This window comes from Procambarus clarkii, chromosome 23 (genome assembly GCF_040958095.1).
Source record: "Procambarus clarkii isolate CNS0578487 chromosome 23, FALCON_Pclarkii_2.0, whole genome shotgun sequence".
Classification (NCBI taxonomy): Eukaryota; Metazoa; Arthropoda; class Malacostraca; order Decapoda; family Cambaridae; genus Procambarus; species Procambarus clarkii.
The window spans coordinates 15,900,527-15,926,966 of NC_091172.1; the positions used below are offsets into that span (position 1 = coordinate 15,900,527).

The 26,440-nt window shown below is 40.8% G+C and overlaps 1 protein-coding gene across 9 annotated transcripts; it reads right to left on the reverse strand.

Moving 5' to 3' along the window:
• LOC123764042 (uncharacterized) lies at positions 1-25,713 on the reverse strand. Of its 9 annotated transcripts, none has more exons than XM_045751522.2 (3): positions 25,625-25,713; positions 20,054-20,231; positions 1-13,155 (listed from the first exon to the last, which is right to left on the reverse strand). In XM_045751522.2, the coding sequence occupies exon 3, from the start codon at positions 12,707-12,709 to the stop codon at positions 8,666-8,668; it is 4,044 nt and encodes a 1,347-aa protein (XP_045607478.2). In that variant the 5' UTR covers positions 12,710-13,155; positions 20,054-20,231; positions 25,625-25,713; the 3' UTR covers positions 1-8,665. The 9 variants fall into 9 exon arrangements, with proteins under 9 accessions (XP_045607478.2, XP_069186007.1, XP_069186009.1 ...); XM_069329906.1 differs by lacking the exon at positions 25,625-25,713 and adding an exon at positions 25,511-25,599; XM_069329908.1 differs by lacking the exon at positions 25,625-25,713 and adding an exon at positions 25,422-25,535.
• Positions 25,714-26,440: the final 727 nt, after the last annotated feature.

A 26,440-nucleotide genomic window follows, 5' to 3' on the forward strand; every position in this document is an offset into this window, starting at 1 on the left:
ATAAATTGCTTATTATTTATTCAACTACCAATAAAGCTGGTCATCAGTACTACAATACAGTATATGTATGGGCAGTGTTCTATTCCTAATTCCCAGAGTACTCTAACTACCTCAGAGTAAACACAAACTGCAGTGTAACCATGCACATACAAGCTCCATGTAGTGATGCATTTCCAGTGTTCCTTATGCAATATATAAATTCTTGTTTAATATCTCCCTGACTACATGGCATATCTGTTCATGAAATTAAATTGAGCTAATAATGCTCTGACCAATATATATATTAGAATATTGTGAAGGAATGCTCCAACCTCTGAACAATACAGTACTGCACATAAAAAAAACAAAAAAAGTCTTATGCATAATGACTAGGCCTTTGCTAGGCTTTTTAAATTATTTTTCTCCAGTTACAGAAATTCATGAACACTTAAGAAAAAATCAGCAACTTGTTTACAGTAACAGCAAAAATAAAAGCTTGAGTAACTTTTGGCACATATTTCAAAACCACTTTAAATGGAAATTGGTTAATTAAATTACAGTATCCCAATCACAAGAGAGAAGTTTGACTATTGGCACTGCAATCTTTCATCTGGACATCCATGATATACAAGTTTTAACACAGCAATAGTCATATTACAGTACATTACAGGTACAAAGAAAATACAGTATAATCAAACATCTGCATAAAAATATAAAGTATCAAAGTAAATTTCAGGGTAGTTCATGCAGAATGTTCTTAGCAAAATTTAGGTATATCTTCAAGTATGGTATATGAATTGCGAAGGCAATCAAATATATAAAATTCCTACCCAATGGCACAATGCCTCCCATAATCCTTTATTTGGTCATTAACATCTGGCTATGGTGCAATAACTGCTGACCCATGTTATTGATCAAAAATACCATATTGGGACAGGAACTTAATTGTGGATAATGTTTTGTTCAAAAAGAGCTTTCTCAAACTCGTGTGAAGAAAACATTAACCACAGTAACGTTCCTATTCCCTATACAATGCTTTTCTCAACATCTGCTAACTCCTACTACTATAAATACTTCAAACTAATACATTACTTTTGCACCCAATTAAATTTCAGTGGAGATAGACATCTAATTAAATGTAGATTAATCTAAAGTATTATAAGTACAGTATACTGTACTAAGTTTCACAGAAAGTGTATTGGCTAATGCAGAATTTTTTGAAAAATGATATACCACACAATAAACTGCCTTTCAAGAAACGAGGCATATAAAGACCTCTACCATCACCTAAAGTAGAGTCCCTCCAAAAGGCACACTGGTGACTGCATCAGCTTTCTCATCTGGTCTTTAGTATCTTTTTATTTCCCACAATTAATATACAATATTATCTTTTCATCCAAGCATTCTATATTGTACCCACACCTGTACTAGTGCTCCTACAGCAATAATCCACCTTCCATTACATTTTTGCTCTAAATTATTTGGAGGGTTTTTGTGTACTGTATATAAAAGTATGCATTACAAGCACATTCACTCCACTGAAGATACTAATGTCTTGCCCCAAGTCAAGAAAGAACAGTTTTAGTATCAAAATAGCATTTGCTCTAAGGAAAAATGAGATAATTGGACAATTGCATAAGAGGTCTTATAAGTAACTGCTAATATTGTGCTGTGACATGGTTGTACAGGAGGCATTTCATTTTCATATCCAACAATGAATACGAGAATTTCTGACGAGTTCATCGCTATTCCAAACTTAATTCATCACCTATTACTTAATGATCAACTTATTATATTTATCATTACTCTGATTCCCACTTTCATGGAGGAAGAGGGAGTACTGTCACTGATAAAAAGTGTAAGACAATACAAGAAAAACATTACATTAAATTACCTGTGAAAGCTAAAAAATGGGTACATGGGTATACCTTGTATGGGACAACAACTTATTCATCATAACATGATTCCTATAGCCAAGGAGCAGGGCATGTGCATGTACTCACCCTTTCAGTTACTGGCCAGACCCAACAGTGCTGATTGATCATTGATGTGCACATGCATTAAGAGAGTTAACTATTTTACAACAATGATAAGCAACATAACATTGGCCCCTTTCAAAATATTATATGTACTGTAACATCCACATTAGTATCATAGAAAACTAGTAGTCACACAGTACAGCAGCAAAACAGCAACAGCAGTAAGGCAAAGTTATACCCTTATGTTAGTGGAGTTGAAATCTAATTTTAAAACATAATGCTGTACTATACTTTTATGGAAGCACCAATGGCATGCATGGTATAGCAAGAGACATTTATCTATAAAATGACACCACAATCATGACTGTACTGTAGATGCAACACTTTTCAATATGGGTAACCAAAGTCAGATAGCCATATATAAAGCTCTGGTTTCAAAGCCAGAGCTTTGGAATGAGGTATCAGGAGAAAGTGCTAGGCTAGTATATACAGTACAGTATAGTACTGAACTGGGAAGGGATACAAGGACTAAGATCTCGGATAGGACGGAGAGTAGTAGTAGTAGTGTCCCACCACCTGGACCGTCGGGATTGAACGCTGACCTGCAAGAAGTTGTAGGTTCTGGTATCTAACTGGTGAGGCATTATTATAGCACTCATACATTATCATAGGACTCATACATTATTACAGGACTCATATTTGAAGCCAATAATTTACCAGGCTGCTTACATTTCCCATTTACTATCTCGGTTAAATGAGGAAGGACATGGACATGGATTACATTGGTTGGCACATAATTTATTATTTGTTGTAGCCTGTCATCTATCATCCCCAGGGTTAAAAGATTCCAGTCATTAAAAATACTGTTCAGTCAGTAACTATAAAAGATCGTAGATTCATTTAAATTGACTGCTTCAGTGCACATTAAATCTGATAAAGCCTGCAATAAAAATGTCTATCAGGGAAGATGAAACATGTAAGTTTTATCTAGGAAAATAACTGAAACCCCTACTATAAGAACAACAGTAGTTTGTAAATACTGTAATGTTAAAAACATTCAGTGAAATGGAGTTTCTAGATAATGGGGAATAAAATGTTACTTCCAGAGTGAGGGCTAAAAAATAACAAACTGGACTTTCCACAGAGAAATTGCTGGCATAAGATGTTGAAATATATTCCAAATATTCAAACAGTCTCCTGTATAAGAGCTATTCTGGTAGTAAAAGATCACAAAATAATGTATGCTGTGATCGGAACAGTCACATAGGTTAAAAAAAAATGAAAGCATTAAATAAAGACAGCATCTCCTTGTGAGATATTGAGGCCAATAGTTCTGATAATGATGGCTTTGTAATAATGGTGCATCATTTTGACATGTAAACCATAAAGTGGGGAAGTTTAAAATACGCTGAAGCTTAAACGCATGCCAGTATGATGCATAGCATCAAGACTGTGAAAGGTCAAATCTAAAGTTGACAAATATATTTGGCTAATGGAAGTGTTTGTAGACACTCAGGTACAGTAATTGCAAATGTTAAAGAACAGAGATATCTCAAGACTTCTCTACGAGGGATGGTTGTGGAAGTAGACTCTAAAACAGTGTGTTTCTTACCTCTGGGAAGGAAGAGGAGGAATCGGTTTTCCTCTTAACCTGGAAGACTAATTTTTAAGGTGCAAAAAGGTCTGTGCTCTGAATGTAACAAGCTATTACAACAACTGCATAGTTTCAGATCAAGGGGAAAGTTGGGAGGGGACCAAGAAAAAAGTGAATAACAATCATCACCGTGTATGTAGAATCCTTTACAGTATTTATGGAAATAAACATGCTCTATATACAATCATTCATGATCTGCTAGTAAAAATTTTACTATTTGTCTAAAAATATGATTGACAGCACTGAACAAGTACTAGTTTTATAGTTAAAGAGAATTCATGAATACTATCCAAAATAATATAATGATGATTGTTCAATACAGAATGTCAAAACCCAAGTGGATTCCTTTGACTAATTTACTTTTAATTTTGTCAATTGTTTAAAAATAAATAGGAAAAATCACCGCTAAGAAAATAATGACATATAAACAGAAGTCATGGAACATGAGCAAAAAATTTCACCAGTCCCATTAATATTTTCAATATTTTTTCACTACCTACCATACTTGTTCCACAAATAATTTACAAAAAATAAGTTCCTTACTTGCAATTAAATACTGATTACACTTCTAACATTAAAGAGAAAAACATGGTTTAACATATACTTATGGGAGAAAGTGAAACAAGTATGTGTGTGCGCGCGCACAGCCATGAGTGTGGTGCAGTGGATGATGAGCGTGTCAGTCAGTCGGCAAGGTTAAAAACCATTGGCTCTGGCCAGCAGCTGGTTGAATTAATGAAAGACAGATCACCCTCTGGTTAGGGATGCCCCTTGATAAGCCCAACAGGATTCATGTTGCTAACAATGCCATAACTTACCATGGCCAGAAACACCAAGTTAACTTGGCTTACTGTGAAACTTTAACAGCAATGAGGAGTCAACCTTGTGAACAAAAAAAGGCATCATTATACATGTATTTTGCACAGATAATCATGCATAACTCAAAATACTCCTAAATGAAATGCCATCCTATGGTACTGCAGGACTTTTATAATCACTGTATTGATTATTCTTGACATATCCATAACAGCAACAAAAACTAAAATCTCAAATGTGGCTAAAGCATCTGGATTAGCAGATTCAACTGAAGACTATCCAGCATATCTGGTGTTAGGAGAATGTGTCTTACTAAATTTTATGAACCTCGAGCAATTCATTGCAATGTCATCACAACAGAGACAAAGACCCCTCCTCGCACTCAACAAAACATTAAAGTTAGGTCCTAAAATGGTTACCTGGGGACTACACTGCCCAGTTTCAATAGGAAGCTCTGTTTTATTACACATTTTTGAAGTCTGATATCAAGCCAAAGAGGCATTTATCAAGCTACATATCTGGAAATTAAGTAGTAGAACAAAATAATAGCAAAACCATAAGTATTGCCCTACCAGGAAATACTAATTAAAGTATGCAAAGTAATAAAATGAGAAAAATTACCTTACAAAGGCAATTACAATTATCCAGTTGTGCTCATTCACACTCCCCTCATACATAAAACTCAGCCAGCTAGAAATTTATACACAAAAAATAGATGCTTATGTACCTAATAGATTCTACAACATGAGTGCAAAAGTCTAATGGCAATAAACAGATGAAAGATCATTGTTGTTTCTGTCAACACAGAAGCAATACTGATTACTTTGTCACAAAATAATACTGTTCAGTTATCAATAGTCAACAGTTTGCCTCAAGATATGCAGTGCTTAATGTGTAAACCAAAAAACTAAAGCAGACTCATGCTGTAACTAAAAAATTTTGTATCTAAATTAGTGGCTAAGACTCCTTATATATAGTCCAGTCATTTTAAAACTTCCAAATCTTAAGTTACTACATGGGCATTAGGAGTTTTCTATTTTTTAATGAGAATTTACAACTTAACAAACCTACTGAAATAAGAATACAAACAATTTTCAAACTAATCTACACCTAACCTAACCGGAAACATAACAAAGCACAGTAGACTCCTTGTTCTTCAAAAAGGGGATTTATGGCAGGCCTCTTCAAGGTAAATATTAATACCTGATTTCACTTTAAAATTCAACAATTAATATTACATGATTTTTTATACTAATATATAATGTCTGTATGGAACCTGGAAAATTTTATCAAATTTTTTGGCATCAGTAAGCTTTATACTGTACAGTGTATATAATAAGTTACAAAGAAATTAACATGTGATTTTCATACTGTACAGTACGTATGTATATATTACATAAAATATTAAGTTTTAACCAAAAGCATATTTATAGAATTTAAGCTGTGTTTTATTTAAAGAGAATTTGTATTCATCAGAATTTACTGCATCTTATTATTTTGCATTCAACAAAAAACCAGCGTCGAATGTAATGAAATGCAATTTTCTGGGCGAGTCCCGGAGGCTCCCCGGAGCTAACGAGGCTGATATGCCAATGTCAGACTTTGGCATCAGTCATGTGTATGAAGTTCTTTGGGCCTACCGGGGACCACAAGCCAGAACCTGGCACCCCCCTCTAAAGAGGCAAGGGGAGCAATGGCCTATAGAAACCCCCGTGTGGTTGGAAGCCTTCTATGTTTGCCATCGACCGGGTTAGGCACCCAGAAAGGTAAGCGTCCCAAAACAAACCTCTATTCTGGTGAAAATTGCGACCAAAAGCCGAACTAGTGGATAGAACTCCCCAAACAAAAACGAGCAAACTAGTATGATGTCACCCGTCGTCGCGCCGCTGTCTGCGCAGCTCCCCCCCTCCCCAGGAGAGGGAAGGGGGAGCCCCAGACCCATCACACCGGCGATCCACACCCCAGTTCTGAGGCTGGATGTCAAAAACACGCGAAAAACCGCTGATCGGAGGGAGGGAGGGATGCCGGGATGCCTCCGGGACTCACCCAGGAAATGACATTTCATTACATTCAACACTGGTTTTCTGGGGGGAGCCCCTACAGTTCCCTGGAGCTAACTACCCACAGAGGAAAGAATAGGGACTTACCCGGGAGGCGGTGGCTGTTTACTCCTCAACCCGAAGCCGAGACAACTGGCTGCATCCTCCGACCCAAAGCGACACAGGCCCGACTGGGCCCAGGAACGTTAACAAGTTAACGAGCAGCCAGGATCCTGTTCAACCGCCAAAATCCCTGCGCCCAAATGTCAGTCCAGGACATATTGCCAAAGACGGCACAAGAGCAGCGAACTTGCGGACGTCATGGGCACAGGGATAGACTGCAGGCTGGCTAGCCTTAATAACCCTGCGGACGACCTGGAAGACCCGCACCCTAGAACAGGGAAGAAGGGAGGGGAAAGACGAGGAGGTGCGGACTGAACCAGGGTCGAAGCAACCCCCACCCCCAAGTCCAGGTCCCTATAAGCAAAACGGAGCAGCTGCGTTGCATCCAGGTGAGCAACTAACCGAGCGCGTTGCAACAAATGAAACCTAGAATGCAATGCCTGCGCAGCCTGTACCCGAAGATGATCATCCACAGATTGGGTAAATTGAGTTATCAGCAAGCAGCAAAACTCACAGGACTCCGGGTCGAAAGTGTCACCGACCCAACAGGCTGTGTGACGGAGGCAAAAACAATGAGGGTCGCCCTGAGACAAGGGGACCGAACAACCCTCAAACTCGCATCAAGTGAGGGGGGGGGGACTCCGGGGTCACATCTATCGAACCCACACGTCCCCTAGGGAATTCCCAGAGTCCTGAACGTTTACTTGAAGAGGACTCGCGCTCAGGGAAAAACTAGGCAGGGTACTGCTAACCGGCGCCCAAAACTACCAAACAAACTGTCAACAGTTGAACCCCAGGGACATGTACACTCACGGGGACCAAGCAGTGGGCACCACCAAGTATCAGGATGAGGCCAAACACCAGTGGCAAGTAGGGCAGAACCCTTTACCAAGGCCAAAACAAAAAGCAAAACAAAACCCCACAAGAGGACAATGTACCCAAGGAACAGAGCTGGCCGCTGTGATAGGTGACAAGCTTCGCAGCACCCTGTGCCCCTTACCAGTGGCTTTTGGTTGCAAGTTTCACAAGAATAGGGGTTTGTTTTGGGATGCTTACCTTTCTGGGTGCCTAACCCGGTCAATGGACGACATAGAATGCTTCCAATCACACGGGGGTTTCTATAGGGCATTGCTCCCCTTGCCTCTCTGAGGGGGCCAGGTTCTGGCTCATGGTCCCCAGTAGGCCCAAAGAACTCCATACACATGACTGATGCCAAAGTCTGACATTAGCATATAAACCTAGTAAGCTCCAGGGAGCCGTAGGGAGCCGTAGGGAGCCGTAGGGAGCCGTAGGGAGCCGTAGGGAGCCGTAGGGAGCCGTAGGGAGCCGTAGGGGCTCCCCCCTCCCCCAGAAATAGCATATAACCTCACGTGCATTATTTAAATTATTTAAACTCTGTATTGAAATATAATTTTTTAGCACTGAGTACATCCTATTTTCCCCACAAGAGCCTAAACAAAATATTGTACTATATGGCTCAGTTGAATGCAAGGTCCCTGATAATGCCTCCATGTAGAACTGGGAGTGAACTGTATAGGCTAATGGATGCATATGCAATTTGTATATAGTGCATCTATCACTCAATGTTAGGATATGCTCTTCTCAAATGATCTGCCTTCAAATTATTTATATGGTTACATTCAAAATATTAAGCACATCCATCGTTATTACTTTCACAGATATTCACTGCCATTTGACAAAATATATTCCTTCACAATATTAAGCTGTGTGACCCAGAAACAAATATTATTCAGCTTTCCATGACTAAGCAAACACACTTAACCATAAAGTTATAAAATATTAAAATACGTAGTCAATGAGATATATGTAAAGGAAGCAAATTATTCAAACCTTAAATTCAAGCAAGGTCAATGATTTCAAAAACTAATTTAAAGTTAAATATTGTAACCATCTTTTTATGACTAGTCTCATGATAATACCAATAATTCATTGATGCTAATTCAATTGAGCTTTCTCAATAAATGTATTAAACTGTTCAAACACTGGATTCCTTGTTTTATATAGTACTGTACATGTCTATCTTTGCATACATGGCCAATTCAATGCACAGTCTTTTATCCTTCATCAACTTCCTGTTTTATAAAAATTTCTGTGCCACCTTTACTATTTACATATTCTATAGATTTATCTAGATTATGGCAGTCATTATCACAATGGTATTTAAATTCAGAAGAGCAAATGTCGTTACTCTCTGCCGTTTCTGACATCATATTACTACATTCAGAATCTGGTTCCGTTTCTGCTTCAGTTTTAATGGTAATCATGTGTTTCATAAAATTATATTCTTGATGTTTCTCAGTGTCTGTAAAGCCATCTTCAATAAATGGCAAACATTCTTGCTTAAGGCTGGTATTATTCACATGACAATCTAAATCCTCTGAGTCCTCACTTATATGTGTGAACATATGCTGTTCAAGATTAATTTTTTGGCCAAATTCTCTTCCGCACCTTGAACATTCATGCGATTCTGTCCCCGAGTGAGACAATTTATGCCGGTTGAGAGTACCTCTCTGAGTATACAGCTTCCCACACTCGCTACACTCATATTTCTCTCCTATGTGAGTGAACATGTGCTGCTTCATCTCCCCTTTGCACTGCATTTTCTTACCACACTCGGAACACTCTAATGGCTTATCTGAACTTATACTGGTAATATGTCTCTTGAGATCACCTCTAAGTCGAAATTGTTTTCCACATCCTGGACATTCAAATGCTTTATCTTCATTGTGAGTGATTAAATGTTTCCTCAGGTGACCCTTCAATTTGAATGCTCTACCACACTCGACACACGCGTGCGGCGTTTCACTGCTATGTATTGCTCGATGCTGAATAAGATTACTTTTATTACTGAACTCCCTCCCACAATCGCCACATTTGAACAACTTTTCCTCTATGTGAGTGGCCATATGCTGCTTCAGGTTGCCATTAAGAGTGAATCCCTTTGCACATACAGGACATTTGTATGGAGTCTCTCTTGAATGAGTTACTCTGTGCTGACGAAGATTGCTTTTCCTATTGAATTCCTTCCCACATACAGAACATTTAAAAGGGTTATCTCCAAGATGGGTAAACATATGTTCCTTAAGATCACAATTGTACTTAAAGGTTTTTTCACAAAGGGCACATCTAAATGGTCTCTCCTCAGTATGAGTTAACATATGTTGCTTTAGATATCGCCTTTGTTTGAATTCTTCCCCACATATGATGCATTCAACTGGTTTCTTTCCAATATGTATTGCCATATGTTGATTTAAATGACCAAGTGTTTTAAATTTCTTTCCACAATGAGTGCACTTAAAGGGCTTTTCATCAGAATGAAAAAGCATATGTCGCTTTAGTGAGCTTTGAAACCTGAATGTTTTTCCACAAACTTCACACTGATATGGCTCCTCTTGTGTGTGAAGAATCAAATGTTCTCGTAGTTCTGCCATTTTTTTAAATTCCTCTTTGCACTGGTAACACTTAAAAGGCTTTTCTCCCATGTTAAACACCATATGATATTTTTTTCCCATTTGTATTAGGGCCTTTTTGTCATTTACATTAGCCTTTTCTTTTAAACACTTGGAACATTTAACTGTATCCCCCATATTATCCAATTCAGGAGAAATTTGATCCTCTAATGTATCGCCACATTTCGAGCATTTTGTTTGTTCCATTATGGTGTCTTCGCACTTGATCTCCTTTTCAGATATACAATCTAATTTAACTTCTAAACACTCAGACAATATCTTGTCTACAATACCAGACTTGCTATCATTTTGATCATTCGAACAATCTGATTGTAAATCTTGTAGAGGAGAAGTAGGAGTAAATTTATGGTTACCATTCTCAAAGTCATCAATTGGTATTTGTTCATTGGATTTGGAATTATTGCTATTGTCTTCAAAGACATCAACTGGTAATTGTTTCATGGATTTAGTAGTAGTATTACCATCCTCTACAGATATAGAATCTTGATTATCATCAAAGTCATCAACTTGTTCTATGGACTCAGAACCATCACCAACTTCAAAGTCATCAGCTGGTGCTTCTTCAATGGTTTTAGAATCATGGTTATCATCTTCAAAGACATCAAATGATACTTGCTTAGTGGTTTTAGAATTAGTATTACTATCTTCTACAGACTGAGAATCATACTTATCAAAGCCATCAACTGGTACTTGCCCTATGGCTTTAGAATTATGGCAATCATCTTCAAATTCATCAATTGAAGCTTGTTCAGCAGATTCAGAATTATCATCATTCTCAATGTCATCAATTGGCATTTGTTCAATGGATTTAGATTTATGGCTACCATCTTCAAATTCATCAATTGATGCTTGTTCAATGGATTTAGAATAACTGTCATCGTTTTCAAGGACATCAACTTGTACTTGTTTAGTGGAGTTAGAATCATGGTTGCTGTCTTCAAGGTCATCAACTGGTGCTTGCTCTATGGATTCAGAATTAGGGTTACCATCATCTAAGTCATAAAATGACATTTGTTCCGTAGACCTAAAATTATGGCTATCGTCTTCCAAGACATCAACTGCTACTTGTTCAATGGATTTAGAGTTATGGCTATTGTCTTCAAAGTCATCAGTTGATGCTTGTTCAGTGGATTCAGAATTATCTTCATTCTCAAAGTCATCAACTGGCATTCGTTCAATGGATTTAGATTTATGGCTACCATCTTCAGAGTCATCAATTGATGCGTGTTCAACAGATTTAGAACCATTGCTATCGTCTTCAGGGACATCCATTTGTACTCGTTTAATAGAGTTAGAACCATGGTTGCTGTCTTCAAAGTCATCAACTGGTGCTTTTTCTCTGAATTTAGAATCATGGTTACCATCATCTAAGTCATAAACTGGTATTTGTTCAGTAGATTTAGAATTATGGCTATAGTCTTCAAAGTCATCAACTGGTGCTTGTTGTATGGATTTAGAGCCATGGTTGCCCTCTTCAAAGTCATCAGTTGATGCTCGTTCAATGGATTTACAACTATCATCATTCGCAAAGTCATCCGTTGGTGCTTGCTCTATGGATTTAGAACCATGGCTATCATCTTCAAAGTCATCAGTTGATGCCTGTTCAATGGATTTAGAATTGTCACCATTCTCAAAGCCATTAAGTGGTGTTTGCTCTAGAGAATTTGAATCACGGTTTCTGTTTTCATAGTCATCAACTTGTTTTTGTTCTGAAGACTTGGAAACATAGTTACCATTTTCAAAGTTATCAACTGGGTTACAATCTATAAAGTGAGGTACATGTATATGGTGACCATCCTCAAAGCCATCGACTGGTGCTTGTTCTTTCAGGAAGGATTTAGATAAATGCTTAGCATCTTCAAAATTATGAAATGGTACCCCTTCTAGGTCATTAAATTCTACATCTAAATTTTTCCCTTCTTTTGCATTCTGTTTTGATTCTGGTAGATTATTTTCATTCCCATTAAATATAGTTTCTTTAGAAAGTTTATGTTCTAAGGAAGTGTATTCACTATTCATATTACCATTCCAAGAACAAACAAACACTGTTTCTCTTATGTTTATGTTTTTATTTTGATCATTTGCTTCTATGACATTGATATCATTTATTCTGTCTCTGGTGTGCACAACATCTTCAGCATTATGTTTAGTCTTGCATTTTTTCCTTTTGCTCTCCAAACATTCCAGTGGAATTGGATGCACTCTTTTCTCATTCCTGGAGAACTCAAAAAGATTCAATTCAATTTCAGAGGTATTGCATTTATCTTTTTCAATCACTGACTCATTTATTTCCTCTTCATCTATATCTGATGCACTAAATTCCAATGCATTGCTTTTCTGATTTACAAATAGTTCATGTATAGCTGCATCATGTTTGTTTCCACTTTCTAAACAACCTAGCAGCATTTCATGACTAACACCATTTTCTTCCACACTGTCTGGAAGGAAAGCATAAGGTCTATGTTCTATTTCTGAAGAAAGCCGTTTATGCTTTTCATCCTCTAAAAAATTAAAGTGCATCTCCTCTACTTGCATTATTTCATGTTGCCTCTCACCACTTTCAGCACACACAAATGGGTTCTCATTTGAGATTAAGAACTCCTGCAAAGTAGGGCTTATTGGATCCATTGTACACTTTAACCAATATGCAGTAATGTACAATATTTTATTATTTTTTATAACCAGCTCGTGTAGAAATAGAGAGCTAGAGAAATTCTAATAAAATTTGAGAAGGCAATGGTAGATAATTGAGAGCTAAAAATAGTTAGTGTGATTTCTGCAATACAGTATACCAAAAAATACAAAAATATGTGTAATGAGTATTACAAACCTATGTTATTTAGCTTACATAAAACACTCCACAGGCAATAGTGAATGATATCACGTAAAGCATATTTGTGTTCTAACCGAAGCATCTTTATCCATACGTATGGTCACAATATTTGTCTGACGATAAAGTAGTAGCATCCCATCTTTCTTGAACATGTGTGTAGACAGTATTAACGGCAACAAATCAGACATCCAGGCAATTCTTCGAAGATGTTTTCCAAAATCAGTTCTATTACACATACCATCTGCAAATACAAACAAATCTCTTAAAAAAACAGAGTTGAATGTAATGAAAAGCCATTTTCTGGGTGAGACCCAGCGGTTTCCTGGAGTTTATCCAGGCTGATATGCTAATGTCAGACTTTGGCATCAGTCATGTGTATGGAGTTCTATGGGCCTACCGGGGACCACGAGCCAGAACCTGGCCCCCTCAGAGAGGCAAGGGGAGCAATGGCCTATAGAAACCCCCGTGTGGTTGGAAGCATTCTATGTCTGCCATCGATAGGGTCAGGCACCCAGAAAGCTAAGCGTCCCAAAACAAACCCCTATTCTGGTGAAAATTGCTACCACAAGCCGAACAGGTGGATAGAACTCCCCTAAAAGAAACGAGCGAATGATCATGACGTCAAACACGTCGCCGCTCCGGTGTCTGCACACCTCCCCCCCTCCCCGGGAAGGGGAAGGGGGAGCCTCAGACCTACCGCGTTAGCTTTCCACCATCAATTCTGAGGCTGGATCTCAAAAACGCGAAAAACCGCCGACCGGAGGGAGGGAGGGAGGGATGCCAGGGAGCCTCCGGGTCTCACCCAGAAAATGGCGTTTCATTACATTCACCGCTGGTTTTCTGGGGTGAGCCCCTTCGGCTCCCCGTAGCTAACTACCCACAGAGGAAAAAAGAGGGACGTACCCGGGAGGCGGTCGCCACACACTCCCTAACTCAAAGTCAAGACAACTGGCTGCAACCGCCAAACCCAAGGTGTCACAGGCCCGAATGGGCCCGGGAACGACACGAGATATCAAGCAGCCAGGCCCCTGTACAACCGCCAAAAGCCCCGTGCCCGAATGTCACCTAGGACATGCCACCAAGACGGCAGCAAGAGCAGCGAATCCACGAACGCCAGGGGCACGGAGAAGGAACACAGGCTGGCTAGCCGCAATAACACGGTGGACGACCCGAGAGACCTTCACCCGCTAACAGGGAAGAACGGAACCGGATCAACCCAAAGCGCGTCCAGGACACAGAAGCCGTGGCGCGCAAATAACAGTGGAGGGCCGCAACCGAACACAAAACACGATGCACCCCCAGCCCGACCAACCAAGTACAGTACCAACAAACCAAGGACCCCTTCGGAAAGCAGCAGCCCCACCCCGTGCCAGAAAAGAGGGAGACAGCTGCAACTGAACAAACCAATCGCCACGATCGAAGAAGCAGAAACCCCCACGCCTGAGGAGAGCAAGCTCAGCGACCCAACTCCAAGAGGCAAATACCAACAGGAAAAGAGCCTTCGAGAAACAAACCCGAACCGAAGGGGTCACAACCAATCGAGGAGAAGAAAGAGCACACTGTCCAGAGACCAGGACAGCTCAAGCAGCACACGAGTAGGCCGGAGGTAAAACGACGCACGAGATAGAATACGAACGACGCAGATGTAACACCAAGACCGAAAGCAAGACGAAGCAGCTCCACCAGCGCCGCATGAAACGAGGTGACAGTATACGGCAAGATGACGACCCCAAAACCCCACACCAGAAAAGCCAAGCCGATGCCAACAAAGCAGCTACCGAAGAAGGGACAGAAGAAAAAGGAAGGACCGCCAATATTCCCCATACCGGCGCTAAGAAGAAGCACGCAGGTGAAACACCAACAACAAAGCTATCTGACCACCAACCAAAGTTGAGAGACTCGAGCAGAACCTAACTGATCCCGTCAAGGTTCATCCGATCCTAGGAAGAGGCGGAGCCGCGTGAAGATCTCGGGTGCGACCACCGAGGAAGCAGAGCCGGTAACCCAAGCCGGCAAGGAAGGAGATGGAACGTCTGCCAAACAGAAAAACTCCCCAGCGCGAGCAAGCTCGCCAGGAGATCGGAAACTACAGGTCCGACGTGAGATTCCAGAGAAGGCACACCGCGAGACCCTGAAAAAGCCAACAGGCAGGGCAAGCCAGGAAAACAAGAACCCATACCTGGCAATAGGAGGGCCAAAAGGCACAAACAAAACACACAACAGTGTGTAGGAGAAAACAAGATAAAGACCAGAAGAACAGCCCCAGCACCAGCGGCCAGGTACAAGAGTGAAGCAAGAAGATGAGGAACGAAGAAGGCATGCAGCAAACGGGAACGAAAGGGACAAGACCAACCCACAAAGTCGCAGGCCCTGTTCCAATAAACTAAACTGAAGAAGGTGCAAAGGGTTGTCACCAAACCAGTACCCAAACCAAGGGTTCGAGCAACGAAGACAGACCAATGCACACAAGTGCACATGCACCATGTACCAACAAGCCCCAGAAAGGACTGGAGGAAAGTCACAACGAAAAGACGACAGACGTTCCAATAATACGGGAAGTAGCAAAAACCTTCCCGAGCCCTCGAGAACACAGAAGCAAGCACAAGGCACGAAAGCACATAAAGGCACAGTCGCACCCGAGACCAAAAGTCATGTAGAACCGAAAGAAGAGGGGAACATGACGGAGACATCCCGTCCCAAGAAAAAGGGGGGATAACCGAGTCAAAACAAGCAGCAAAACTCGCAGGACTCCGGGCCGAAGGTGTCACCAACCCCAAAGGCAGCAGACGGTGGCAAAGACAGAGTCACCCTGAGACAAGGGGTGAGAGCAACCCTCAAACTCACTGGAAGCGAGGGAGGGGGGGGGGGGGACTCCGGGGGTCACATCCATCGGACCCGCCCGCCCCCAGGGATTTCCCAGGATCCTGAGCGTTTACTGTAAGAGGACTCGCACTCAGGTAATCCCAGGCAGGGTACTGCTAACCGGCACCCAAAGCTACCAAACAACCTTCTAAGAACTAAACCCCTGAGACATGTACATTCACAGGGACCTAGCAGGGAAAACCCCCTGAAGAAGGAAGAATACTCAGTACACAGGGGGCACAGGGGGCAAGAACGAAGACAGACCCCCCCACCAGGCAGATAAGAAGAAGAAAAAAAAAAAAAAAAAAAAAAAAAAAAAAAAAAATCACCGCAAGAGGACATCATACCCAGGTGGAACAGAGCCGGCCTCCATGATTGGTGAAAACAAGCTGCGCGACACCCTGCGCCCCACCAGTGCAAAACTGCCCCTTACCCTAAAGTGGACAAGGGAGACAGAACACCCGAGCACACAAAGGGCGGCCAAAAACCAAGCAGTAAACAGCCTAGCAGAGGCAGAACCCAAGGAACCTGTGGAAGGTGGCCCCAAGGGCAGTACTTACAGGGCACCTAGGGAAGAAAACCCTAGGCACATGCAGCCCAAGTACTGGAGAATCACTCCCGGCTCACGCACCACCTAGAAGACAGTCACCACACTAAGTACAGTGCTGAAACAACCACTGGAGCCAGAGCACATGACCTCAGCTTTTAGCATCAGCCAAAGAACTGATGGTGGATAGCCAGCACGGCAAGTCTGGGGCTCCCCCTTCCCCCTCCCGGGAAAGGGGGAGCTGCACAGACTGCAGCGTGGGGACGTATGTGACGTCATGATCGTTTGCTCATTTGTTTTAGAGTTCTATCCATCTGTTCGGCTTGTGGTAGTAATTTTCACCAGAATAGGGGTTTGTTTTGGGACACTTACCATTCTGGGTGCCTGACCTGGTCGATGGCAGACATAGAATGCTTCCAACCACACGGGGGTTTCTATAGGCCATTGCTCCCCTTGCCTCTCTGAGGGGGCCAGGTTCTGGCTCATGGTCCCCGGTAGGCCCATAGAACTCCATACACATGGCTGATGCTGAAGTCTGACATTAGCATATCAGCCTGGATTAGCTCTGGGGAGCCGAAGGGGTTCCCCCCAGAAAAACAGTGAACATTAAAAAGAAATGTAGGTTATTAATTTCCTACTATGCACATGTGACTAAATACTTGTCTGGATAGTCTGGGATCTCAGGATTGTCTGGGACACAAGGATAGTCTGGGATACAAGAAAACAATTAACTGAAATGGAATGCCAAGTGAATTATAACATGGAAATTGCATGAAAAGCATGGATATAATTTTATAGGGGAGAATGTTAGCAATACACAACAAAAATGAACAAGTTACTGTATATGCAGCACTCACAAATCTAGAAAGTTCACACTCGACAATTATTGCAAGGTGGAGTGCACTGTGGAACAACCTTTAAAAGAGCACTGAATGAAATTAAATGCCCTCTTCTTGAGGGCCTCCAACAGCTTCCCGAGCTTAATTCTGATACTACCAAACCCTAGCACAACACACCAGCACTCTGAGACCCATCCACAACCTTCTGGAAGCCAGAACAAGAATCTCGCTCACAAGTAAGAACAAGAATCTTACTCTTAAGATATTAAGGAAGCAGAGGATCAGATACAACCACAAAACTGGAAAACTAGCGTTAAATGTAATGAAACGCTAGTTTCTGGGTGAGACCCAGAGGCTCCCTGGAGCTAATTAGGCTGATATGAATGTATTAGACCCTGGCATCAGTCACTGCACATGGAGGTCTAGGCCTACCGGGGACCACGAGCAGGAACCTGGCCCCCCTCAGTGAGGCACGAGGAGCAATGGTTTATAGAAACACACGTGTGGTTAGAACCATTCTATGTCTGCCATCGACTGGGTTAGACACCCAGAAAGGTAGGCACCCCAAAACAAACCCCCTATTCTGGTTAAATTATTGCTACTGAAAGCCGAACTAGTGGACAGAACTCCCTAAATGAAAATGAGCAAACGACCATGATGTCACCGTGCCACTGTCTGCTCAACCTTCCCTCTCCTCAGGAGGGGAAAGGGGGAGCTCCAGACCCTCGTGCCGGTTATCCACCCTGCAATTATGAGGCCGGATGTCAAAAACCACGAAAAAAATACCGACTGGACGAAGGGAGGGATGCCAGGGGGAAAACTGGGGTCTCACCCAGAAACTGGCATTTTATTACATTCAACGCTGGTTTTCTGGGGGCAGCCCCTTCGGCTCCCCGGAGCTACTCGCCCAAAGACAAAACAAAAGGGACTTACCCGGGAGGCGGTCGGCCCTCTCTCCTCAACGCCAAGTCGAGACAACTGGCTGCAACCACCAACCCAATGTGACACAGGCCCGACTAGGCCCGGGAACACTGACAAGGTAGCGAGCAGCCAGGACCCTGTTCGCCCTCCAAAAAACCCAGTGCCCGAATGTCACCAAAGACAGCAGCTAGCGCAGCAAACTTACGAACGTCGGGGCATGAGGATACACTGCAGGCTATCCAGTAACAAGTACTGGACCGATAACCCTGTGGACAACCTGGGAGACTCGAACCCTGGAACTAGATCAACACAAAGAAGGGGAAACTGGAGGCGATGAGTCACAATAACGTGACTGAATTATGTTGACCAGACCACACACTAGAAAGTGAAGGGACAACGATGTTTCAGTCCGTCCTGGACCATTCTCAAGTCAATTGTGATGACTGAAGGAGGAGGCGGCAAATGCCTACTTGCCTTCTCTTTTCTCTCCCTCTCTCTCTCTCTCTCTCTCTCTCTCTCTCTCTCTCTCAAATCACAAATGCCTACCGAAAATGAGGAGTAAATTTTGGCCCCTTATATAGAGGCATGAGTGTGGGGAAAACAAAATCAATATTATTACCGAAGGAAAACCCACCAGAAAGATAGGCGCATAAAAACTCAAACTGCGAGGACATTTGTGGTCATATTTCAATGTAACACACTCATTGTCTAGATCCAACTACTAGCTAGCTCCACACACTCTCCACCTGTTGCCGGCAGCTCCAGCAACCCAAGGAACCAGGGAAGCTACGTTAGTTAAACAGGTACCCAAGCACCATGAGAAGAAAATAAATGGGGAGATACAGAGGGACCCACCAGAAAGAGACGTTTCATGACATTTAACACTGGATTTCTGGGGGCTCCGTCTGTATCTTCCCGAGTTATGTCGCTACGGTGAGGAAAATAACAAGAGGACTGAAAAGTCTTCTGGCTCTTCATGTCTTTTTAGAAGAGTAAAAAAACATGAACCCACAAGCGGCAGATGGAACTAGCCTTAGCAGAGCAGGAACGAAAACAAAACTACCCAGCAAGAAAGCAGGGCACTGAAACAAGGAACCAGGAGAACAGGCCCAACAAACGGAGTGCTCACCAGAACATCCAAAGGGAATGGAGCACCGAAGTAATCCCTGGCCAGCACAGCCAAGCTCCATCAAGAAGTGTCACCCCTGGATACCCAGACCAGAACATTACCAGAGCAAAGAGCAGGTGGAAGAAACCGAGACCCAGGACAAACAAAAGACAGCCGAAAGGATGACCAGGCTCAATTAAGGGTACAGAAAGAGGAGGTAAAAGGAGGAGGACCTTGAACCATAATAAGAAAGCCTAGCAGGAGAAAAACTGGCAGGAGGAATGAACCCCCAAAGAGGCAGAGATGAAACTGCCACACCTAGAAACTAAGGGAGGCATAACCAACCCAAGGAAAAGAGGTAACAGCAGCTAGCAATAGCCAATGGTTAAACCAAAACCAAGACAAGATCACCAATGGAGGTGGGATAGAAATAGGAAGAAAATATACCAAGCCACCTAAAATGCCAGCCAAGAAGACAGCTGCAGATGAGGATGAAGACAACCCATCAGAATTATGCCACACCTTGTTTACCGAAGGGTGTCTCTTACAGTAATTTCCTTCAAACAGTCACGTCTCTTGTTGTGTAACTTTCTGGTGTGGCTTTTACAAATTTTATGGTTGATCGCTGATCTAGTGCTTCCCTCACCTTGTAATGAGCCGGATTCTGGTTCTGGCTGCCAGTGGGTGGCAGATGAGTCTCGGAACCCTGGTTATGTTGGGCTAAGGTTAGGTAGTACTGTACAAGTGTTAAGATTGGGGAGCCAGTGAGAGGTCCCTTCCAGAAAAAAATTACAAGGTACATGATGTTCAAAAAAACAAAACAAGGTAGAGCATTTACATTTCTCAAAAAATATTAACTTACCATAAATTAACTTGTTTTTCCTGTTGCATCCTGGTGTGTGAAGTAAGAAATTGCTATAATTTTATTGAACTAAGACAAATCGTCATTCCGATACTAACAGTGTCTTGCTTCACTATACGATACAGTATACCTGGTTTCAATCCATTGGCACAGATTCTCAGCTGGTATCAATTCATCCCTGCAAAAAGTGTGCATTTTACCAAATAATAATGATGCTGAAAGAAGCCATTTCAGCTAGGAAATTATTAATATTCAAATACAGTGGAGTCTTAAATCAAGCCCCTTTGGAACTGGAGATTGCCAAATTTTGGATGTTGCCAAATGTTAAAAAGAGATACCAGTACAATATGTACATGTATTCTGAGGGAGGTTGATTTGTGAAATAACCAATCCCCAACATAATCATTGTAGATTAGGCCAAATTACTGATTTTTTTTTTTTTTATTTATATATATACTGTACAAGAGTTCTTACATTCTTGTACAGCCACTACCATGCATAACATTTCGGACAAGTCCTTAATCCTGATTTTCACACACAAACATAAGAGGAAGTGTATCGGACTGGAGAAATGTCACAAACGGAGTACCACAGAGTTCAGTTCTTGCACCCGTAATGTTCATTGTCTACATGAACGATCTACCAGATAGAATACAGAATTATATGAACATGTTTGTTGATGATGTTAAGATAATAGGAAGGATAAGTAACTTAGATGACTGTAATGCCCTTCAAGAAGACCTGGATAAAATAAGTATATGGCGCACCAATTGGCAAATGGAATTTAATGTAAATAAATGCTATATTATGGAATGTAGAATAAGAGAACATAGACCCCGCACAACCTATAAATTATGAGGAAAATCTTTAAAGACTTCTGATAAAGAAAGAGATATAGGGGTGGTTCTAGATAGAAAACTATCACCTGAGGACCACATAAAGAATGTTGTGCGAGGAGCTTATGCTACGCTTTCTAACTTGAGAATTGCTTTTAAATACATGGATGGCGAAATACTAAGGAAATTGTTCACAACTTTTGTCTGGCCAAAGCTAGAATATGCAGCGGTTGTGTGGTGCCCATATCTTAAGAAGCACATCAACAAACTGGAAAAGGTGCAAAGACATGCTACTAAGTGGCTCCCAGAACTGAAGGGCAAGAGCTACCAGGAGAGGTTAGAGGCATTAAATATGCCAAAACTAGAAGATAGAAGAAAAAGAGGAGATATGATCACTACATACAAAATAGTAACAGGAATTTATAAAATTGATAGAGAAGATTTCCTGAGACATGGAACTTCAATAACAAGAGGTCACAGATTTAAACTAGCTAAACACAGATGCCGAAATAATATAATAAAATTCACTTTTGCAAACAACGTGGTAGACGGTTGGAACAAGGTAGGTGAGAAGGTGATGGAGCCCAAAACCATCAGTAGTTTTAAAGCGTTATATGACAAAGAGTGCTGGGAAGACGGGACACCACCAGCGTAGCTCTCATCCTGTAACTACACTTAGGTAATTATACACACACACACACACACACACACACACACACATCCCCAAGAAGCAGCCCATAGCAGCTGTCTAACTCCGAGGTATCTATGTACTGCTAGGTAAAGGGGCATCAGGGTAAAAAAAAAAAAAAACTGCCCATTTGTTTCCGCCTTCCGCCGGGGATCGAACCTGGACTATAGGACTATGAACACCGAGTGCTGTCCACTCAGCCACCAGGTCTCCCGATTTATATGATCTGAATATGTAAACATACTACACTAGTACGTGTGTGTGAAGGTAGAAGTGCTAGAAAAGGTTGATCAGTTAAAATACTTGAGAAATGTAATTCACAAATTAATCTTAGTTTTATGAAAAGTGCCTTCCTAAACAAATCATTTTGCCACTCTTTAAAGCTGGGGTTCCAATATCTTTTCAGAGGACTGGAACCAAATAATGGAGGTATGTATAAGACTCGACATCTGAACACAAAAAAAAAGTTGTTGTTAGGTTAGAATTTACTACCACTGTTATCAATGTAGATTTAATTAGTTCCATGTTTTGAATTTACATAAAAATTGGCAAAATCTCGCTACTATAATTGTAGCTATCTTGAAATCTTTTTTTTTTTTAATAAACATGATAAAATACTTTAGATTTTCTTTCAGCTGCTCTGTTCCTAGCCATCCACTTGGAAAGTAAAACCAAGCTTTTCACACCTTTTGAAATCATACTACAGTAGTACCTAATAGTGCTGGTGGTGATGATGATTTTTTAGTCTGGTAAGGGGGTGTGGGGACATACTGGGGGTTTGGAATCATAGAAAGGTTAAGAACCCCCATGCTCTAAAGCATGAGCTGTTGTGTCCTATGGACAGAATTTTACACAAGCAGCTGGGATGACATACTGCAGATAACTTTACAAACATCATTGCTGGGTTTACATAAGGTGTTAGGGAGTAACCTGAGAACACTAACTTCAACAACAAAAATATGCAACTTTTAACTCTGCGTAGTTATTGTTCAAGTATGATATTCACGACAGGAATATAAAGAAATATACTAGAAAAGCATTGCAACAAGGGGATGCATCTTAGTACAGTATTAACAATCTCTCCTAACTTTACCAAATCTTAAAGGAAATTTGTTTCATACCAGATTTTAAAGTAAAACATTGTTAAGAACCCTCCTCTGAAATTTTGCCCAGGAAATTACAATATAAAATCCACATAACTTAGCATTTTTTTTATAAAAAATTTGAGTAAATAATTGGTCAAATGATAAGTTAAAATACTGTATATTTAATAATTTATAATAATTAATTGTGTCAGGGGACAGGCAGCCAGTTTATACATGGTGCTGGTACATGTTAGGTTTATATCGAGGTCACCCCCCCCCCAGGGTCGAATTACGGAACCTCTCCAGGATGAAACCCCTCAACAAGGTACCTTAATCTCCTGGATACCTATTTACTGCTAGGTAAACAGATGCATTAGGTGATAGTGATACTGTAAACATATCCCTCCCAACTCTTACACAGGAGATAAACAAGCAAGTACAAGAATGTAACAACTCTTGTATATATCTCAAAAAAAAAAAAAAAAAAAAAAAAAAATAGGAAATGCACCCAACTATCTGTCCTGCCCGGGACTCAAACCCGGAATTTTTAATTTTAAGTCAAGAATGAACCCAACTGTATTACCAGGACCCTATTACCCTATTTTGATGGGATTGGGTAATGCCTTTATAGATACTGTACAATACACTAAAAAATTAAGTAAACATATCCCTCCCAACTCTTACACAGGAGATAAATAAGAAAGTAACTATTTCCAAAACCTTTTGCAAAGATAAAGTGAACAGCTAACACCAATAACATTAGCAGCTACTGAGGCTACCAATTATCACAAAATAAATCATAGAATATTATTACTTTTATATATTAGTACTTTGTGTTTATGAGTAATGTTCTTAATCTGCAGGTAAATTTGGGTACTGTAACAGTGTTGGTAATGTCAGAAAATACAGCACTTTCTTAGTACTGTACTGTAAAGAAGCCTTATTGAAAATCAAGCTGAATAATAACTGTCTAAATCTAAAGCCAGTGGCTACACTGGATATAGTATACTTGGGCAAGTCTTCTAATTCTTTATTTTTTGTAAAGAATAATATAACCCAAACATTCCAGGCAGCACATACATTTTTTATTCTGTATCCCAAAAGCCTAACACAGTACAACATATTCAGAAGCCTTATGTTAAGTAAGGGTTCATTTTCATCACTCTTGTACTCTATAGAAGGCACAGCATGTCCATCGTGTGGTAGTTGTCTGCCCCATACTTGTCCTGTGAGGGTTAGCACAAAAGAATTTCAGAGGGATGCAAAAGGTCTTAATACCCGATCTCCTTGCCCGAAATGCCCGGTCTTCTTGCCCGAAATGCTATGTGTACTAGTGGGTTTGGGTATTGTATGTACTACCTCTATCTTTAAATCAAACAGAATGTTTGTACTGTAACTCTGCAACTATGTAAGTACTTTTCCTAAATAAATTATTATTATTATTATTATTATTATTATTAATCAGACCTCATTCGGGTATTATTTGGCATTGTTTATTTTTCATTTGTACACATTACATGCAATTATAATGATAGACTTGTAACAAAAAACTGCTTGTAGTAGCTACTAGCCCAATGTATAACAGCATAATACATATTATATCCAAACAGTGCATCCTAGTGCTTGCAGTGAAATACACTTGTGCAGTTATACCATGGGCTTATATTCAATACATTCTGCAATATATGTACTACTGGGGCCCAGGTAGTACACTCGGGTTAGGTAGACTACATAATTCACATGATTTTAAATCTATTCCTCATAAAATGCAGCATGAATTTTGATAGGTCCTGCTTTCCAAGAGTAAGAAATATTATTTCAGACTGAATTTTAACTTGAATTTTCCCCAGACTTAATAAAAAAAAACTTTCCATATCACTGCAATAGCTGCAACTTGAGAACTGAGCATAGTAGCACTACTGGATACAGTAACTTAACAAGCACTTACAATCCATTGTTACAGTGACTCACTATTTTCAAGACACTTCATATAATGCAAACACGAGTGAATACATAACACACAGTAGGGTGTTAAGCCCTAACACCACCGTGCACGCTGGCAGTGCTAGGGGCCCCCGGTAGAGCTACTCACACTCTTCTCAATGGTAGCTCTGTTACCTGCTACCATACACTTCTCTAAATCAAACGTCCCTCGAGGGAGTTATCACACACGTTACACAGGTAAATACTGGTGCTAAGAGAGACTACTAGCATGGGAGGGAGTGGTGTGTGGGAGTTATCTGTCGGGGAGTCCCGAGGCGTCCCGGGGCCTCCTCCCTCACCCTCCCTCCATCATGGCTTCCATTAACTACTCACAAACGCCTCGTAAACCATTCCACCGCGTGGCACTGTTCTCAGTGACACACATGGTTGGCACAACAGTAACGAGAGGAAATTTACCAATCCTGGGGCAAGTCTGCTAATTTTTTTTTTTTTTTTTTATGTATATCATTTGAAACCCGAGGAGCCGGGTTGGAGCCAAACTGGCTCGCTTTCCCTTAAAGATTTATGGTGTAATAGTTTTTCAAAATAATTAGATTTCTTTATCCACAGAACTCTATATAATATTTGATTAAAACAACATACATACAATCTTTAAAATTAATTCCCCGACTTTTTACCGGTAGATAACATTAGCTTGAGGTTTGGTCTCCATGCGGGACAATGTGTTAGCATTGACTTATAATTGTCTCAAGTCGAGTCTAGCAGATCATAAAAAGTATGGGGGTTTCCACTCTTCACGTCAAATGTTGTCATACTTGAATTGAACCTTGCACTCAATCGTGTACGTGTGTCCAAAGTTGACACACATGGTTGCGAGTGACTGCCAGCCCGGGTTGCACTCAACTGCTCAAGCAACAGCTGCTGCATTAAAATGCTTGTGTGTGAAGCACGGCACATTATGGAATGTATAAAGTACGTCTGACAAAAGATAACAATGGGTGGGATTGCACTCTATTACCTGGAGTTTACGCGAAGAGAGTTGCCGGAGTTCTACTCCACAAGCCCGGCCTGGGGCCAGGCTCGACTTGTGATAACAATCCAACAGGCTGTTGCTTGGAGCGGGCCGCATACTATAGATACATCACGTTATCGTGATTTCATTGTGTTTAAAGGCGAATGGTTAAACCAGAGAAAGAAAAGGAGACGGGCATCTTAGGTAGTTAAGTATAACTACCTGTCCTCTTAAAAATAACGTTGCTTCTGGCGGTTTACCACTATGGCCGAAAGTGGAGGTAATTTGAAAATGAAAAAATGAAAATAAATTTGGGACTTTTTTTCAACAACAGTAAGTTAAGGGTCCTCTGATAGGTTAGGTGGGCAGAAAATTCTCATAAGGTTTCAAAATGTTATGAAAAACGTTAATTGAAAATTTCCTCTTCTAACCTTACCGAGTAGGCCGGACGACGCAAACAGAAAACGGGACAGTACATCACTTTTGTGAGTCGATTTCATTTCAAATTACGTCCAAATTTGGCCATAGTGAGCATACGAGCCAAAAGTGACGTTATTTTTAGGAGGACGGGTTGTATCAATATGCAAACACGAAGCCTGTTTAAGGCTTAGCAAGGTCCCAAGCATCAGTTCTAAACTGATGCTTCTGCATCATTATTCTACTTCTCTTATATAAGCAAATTAGTCTTTATTTAAACTATATAGCTACACAGTATATTTTATATATTAAGCCTTTAATTACATAATGTCTTCAAGGACTAGAATAATCTCTAAGTTAAATAATTTACATTTATTAATGTAATGATGAAATGGATGAAATAGG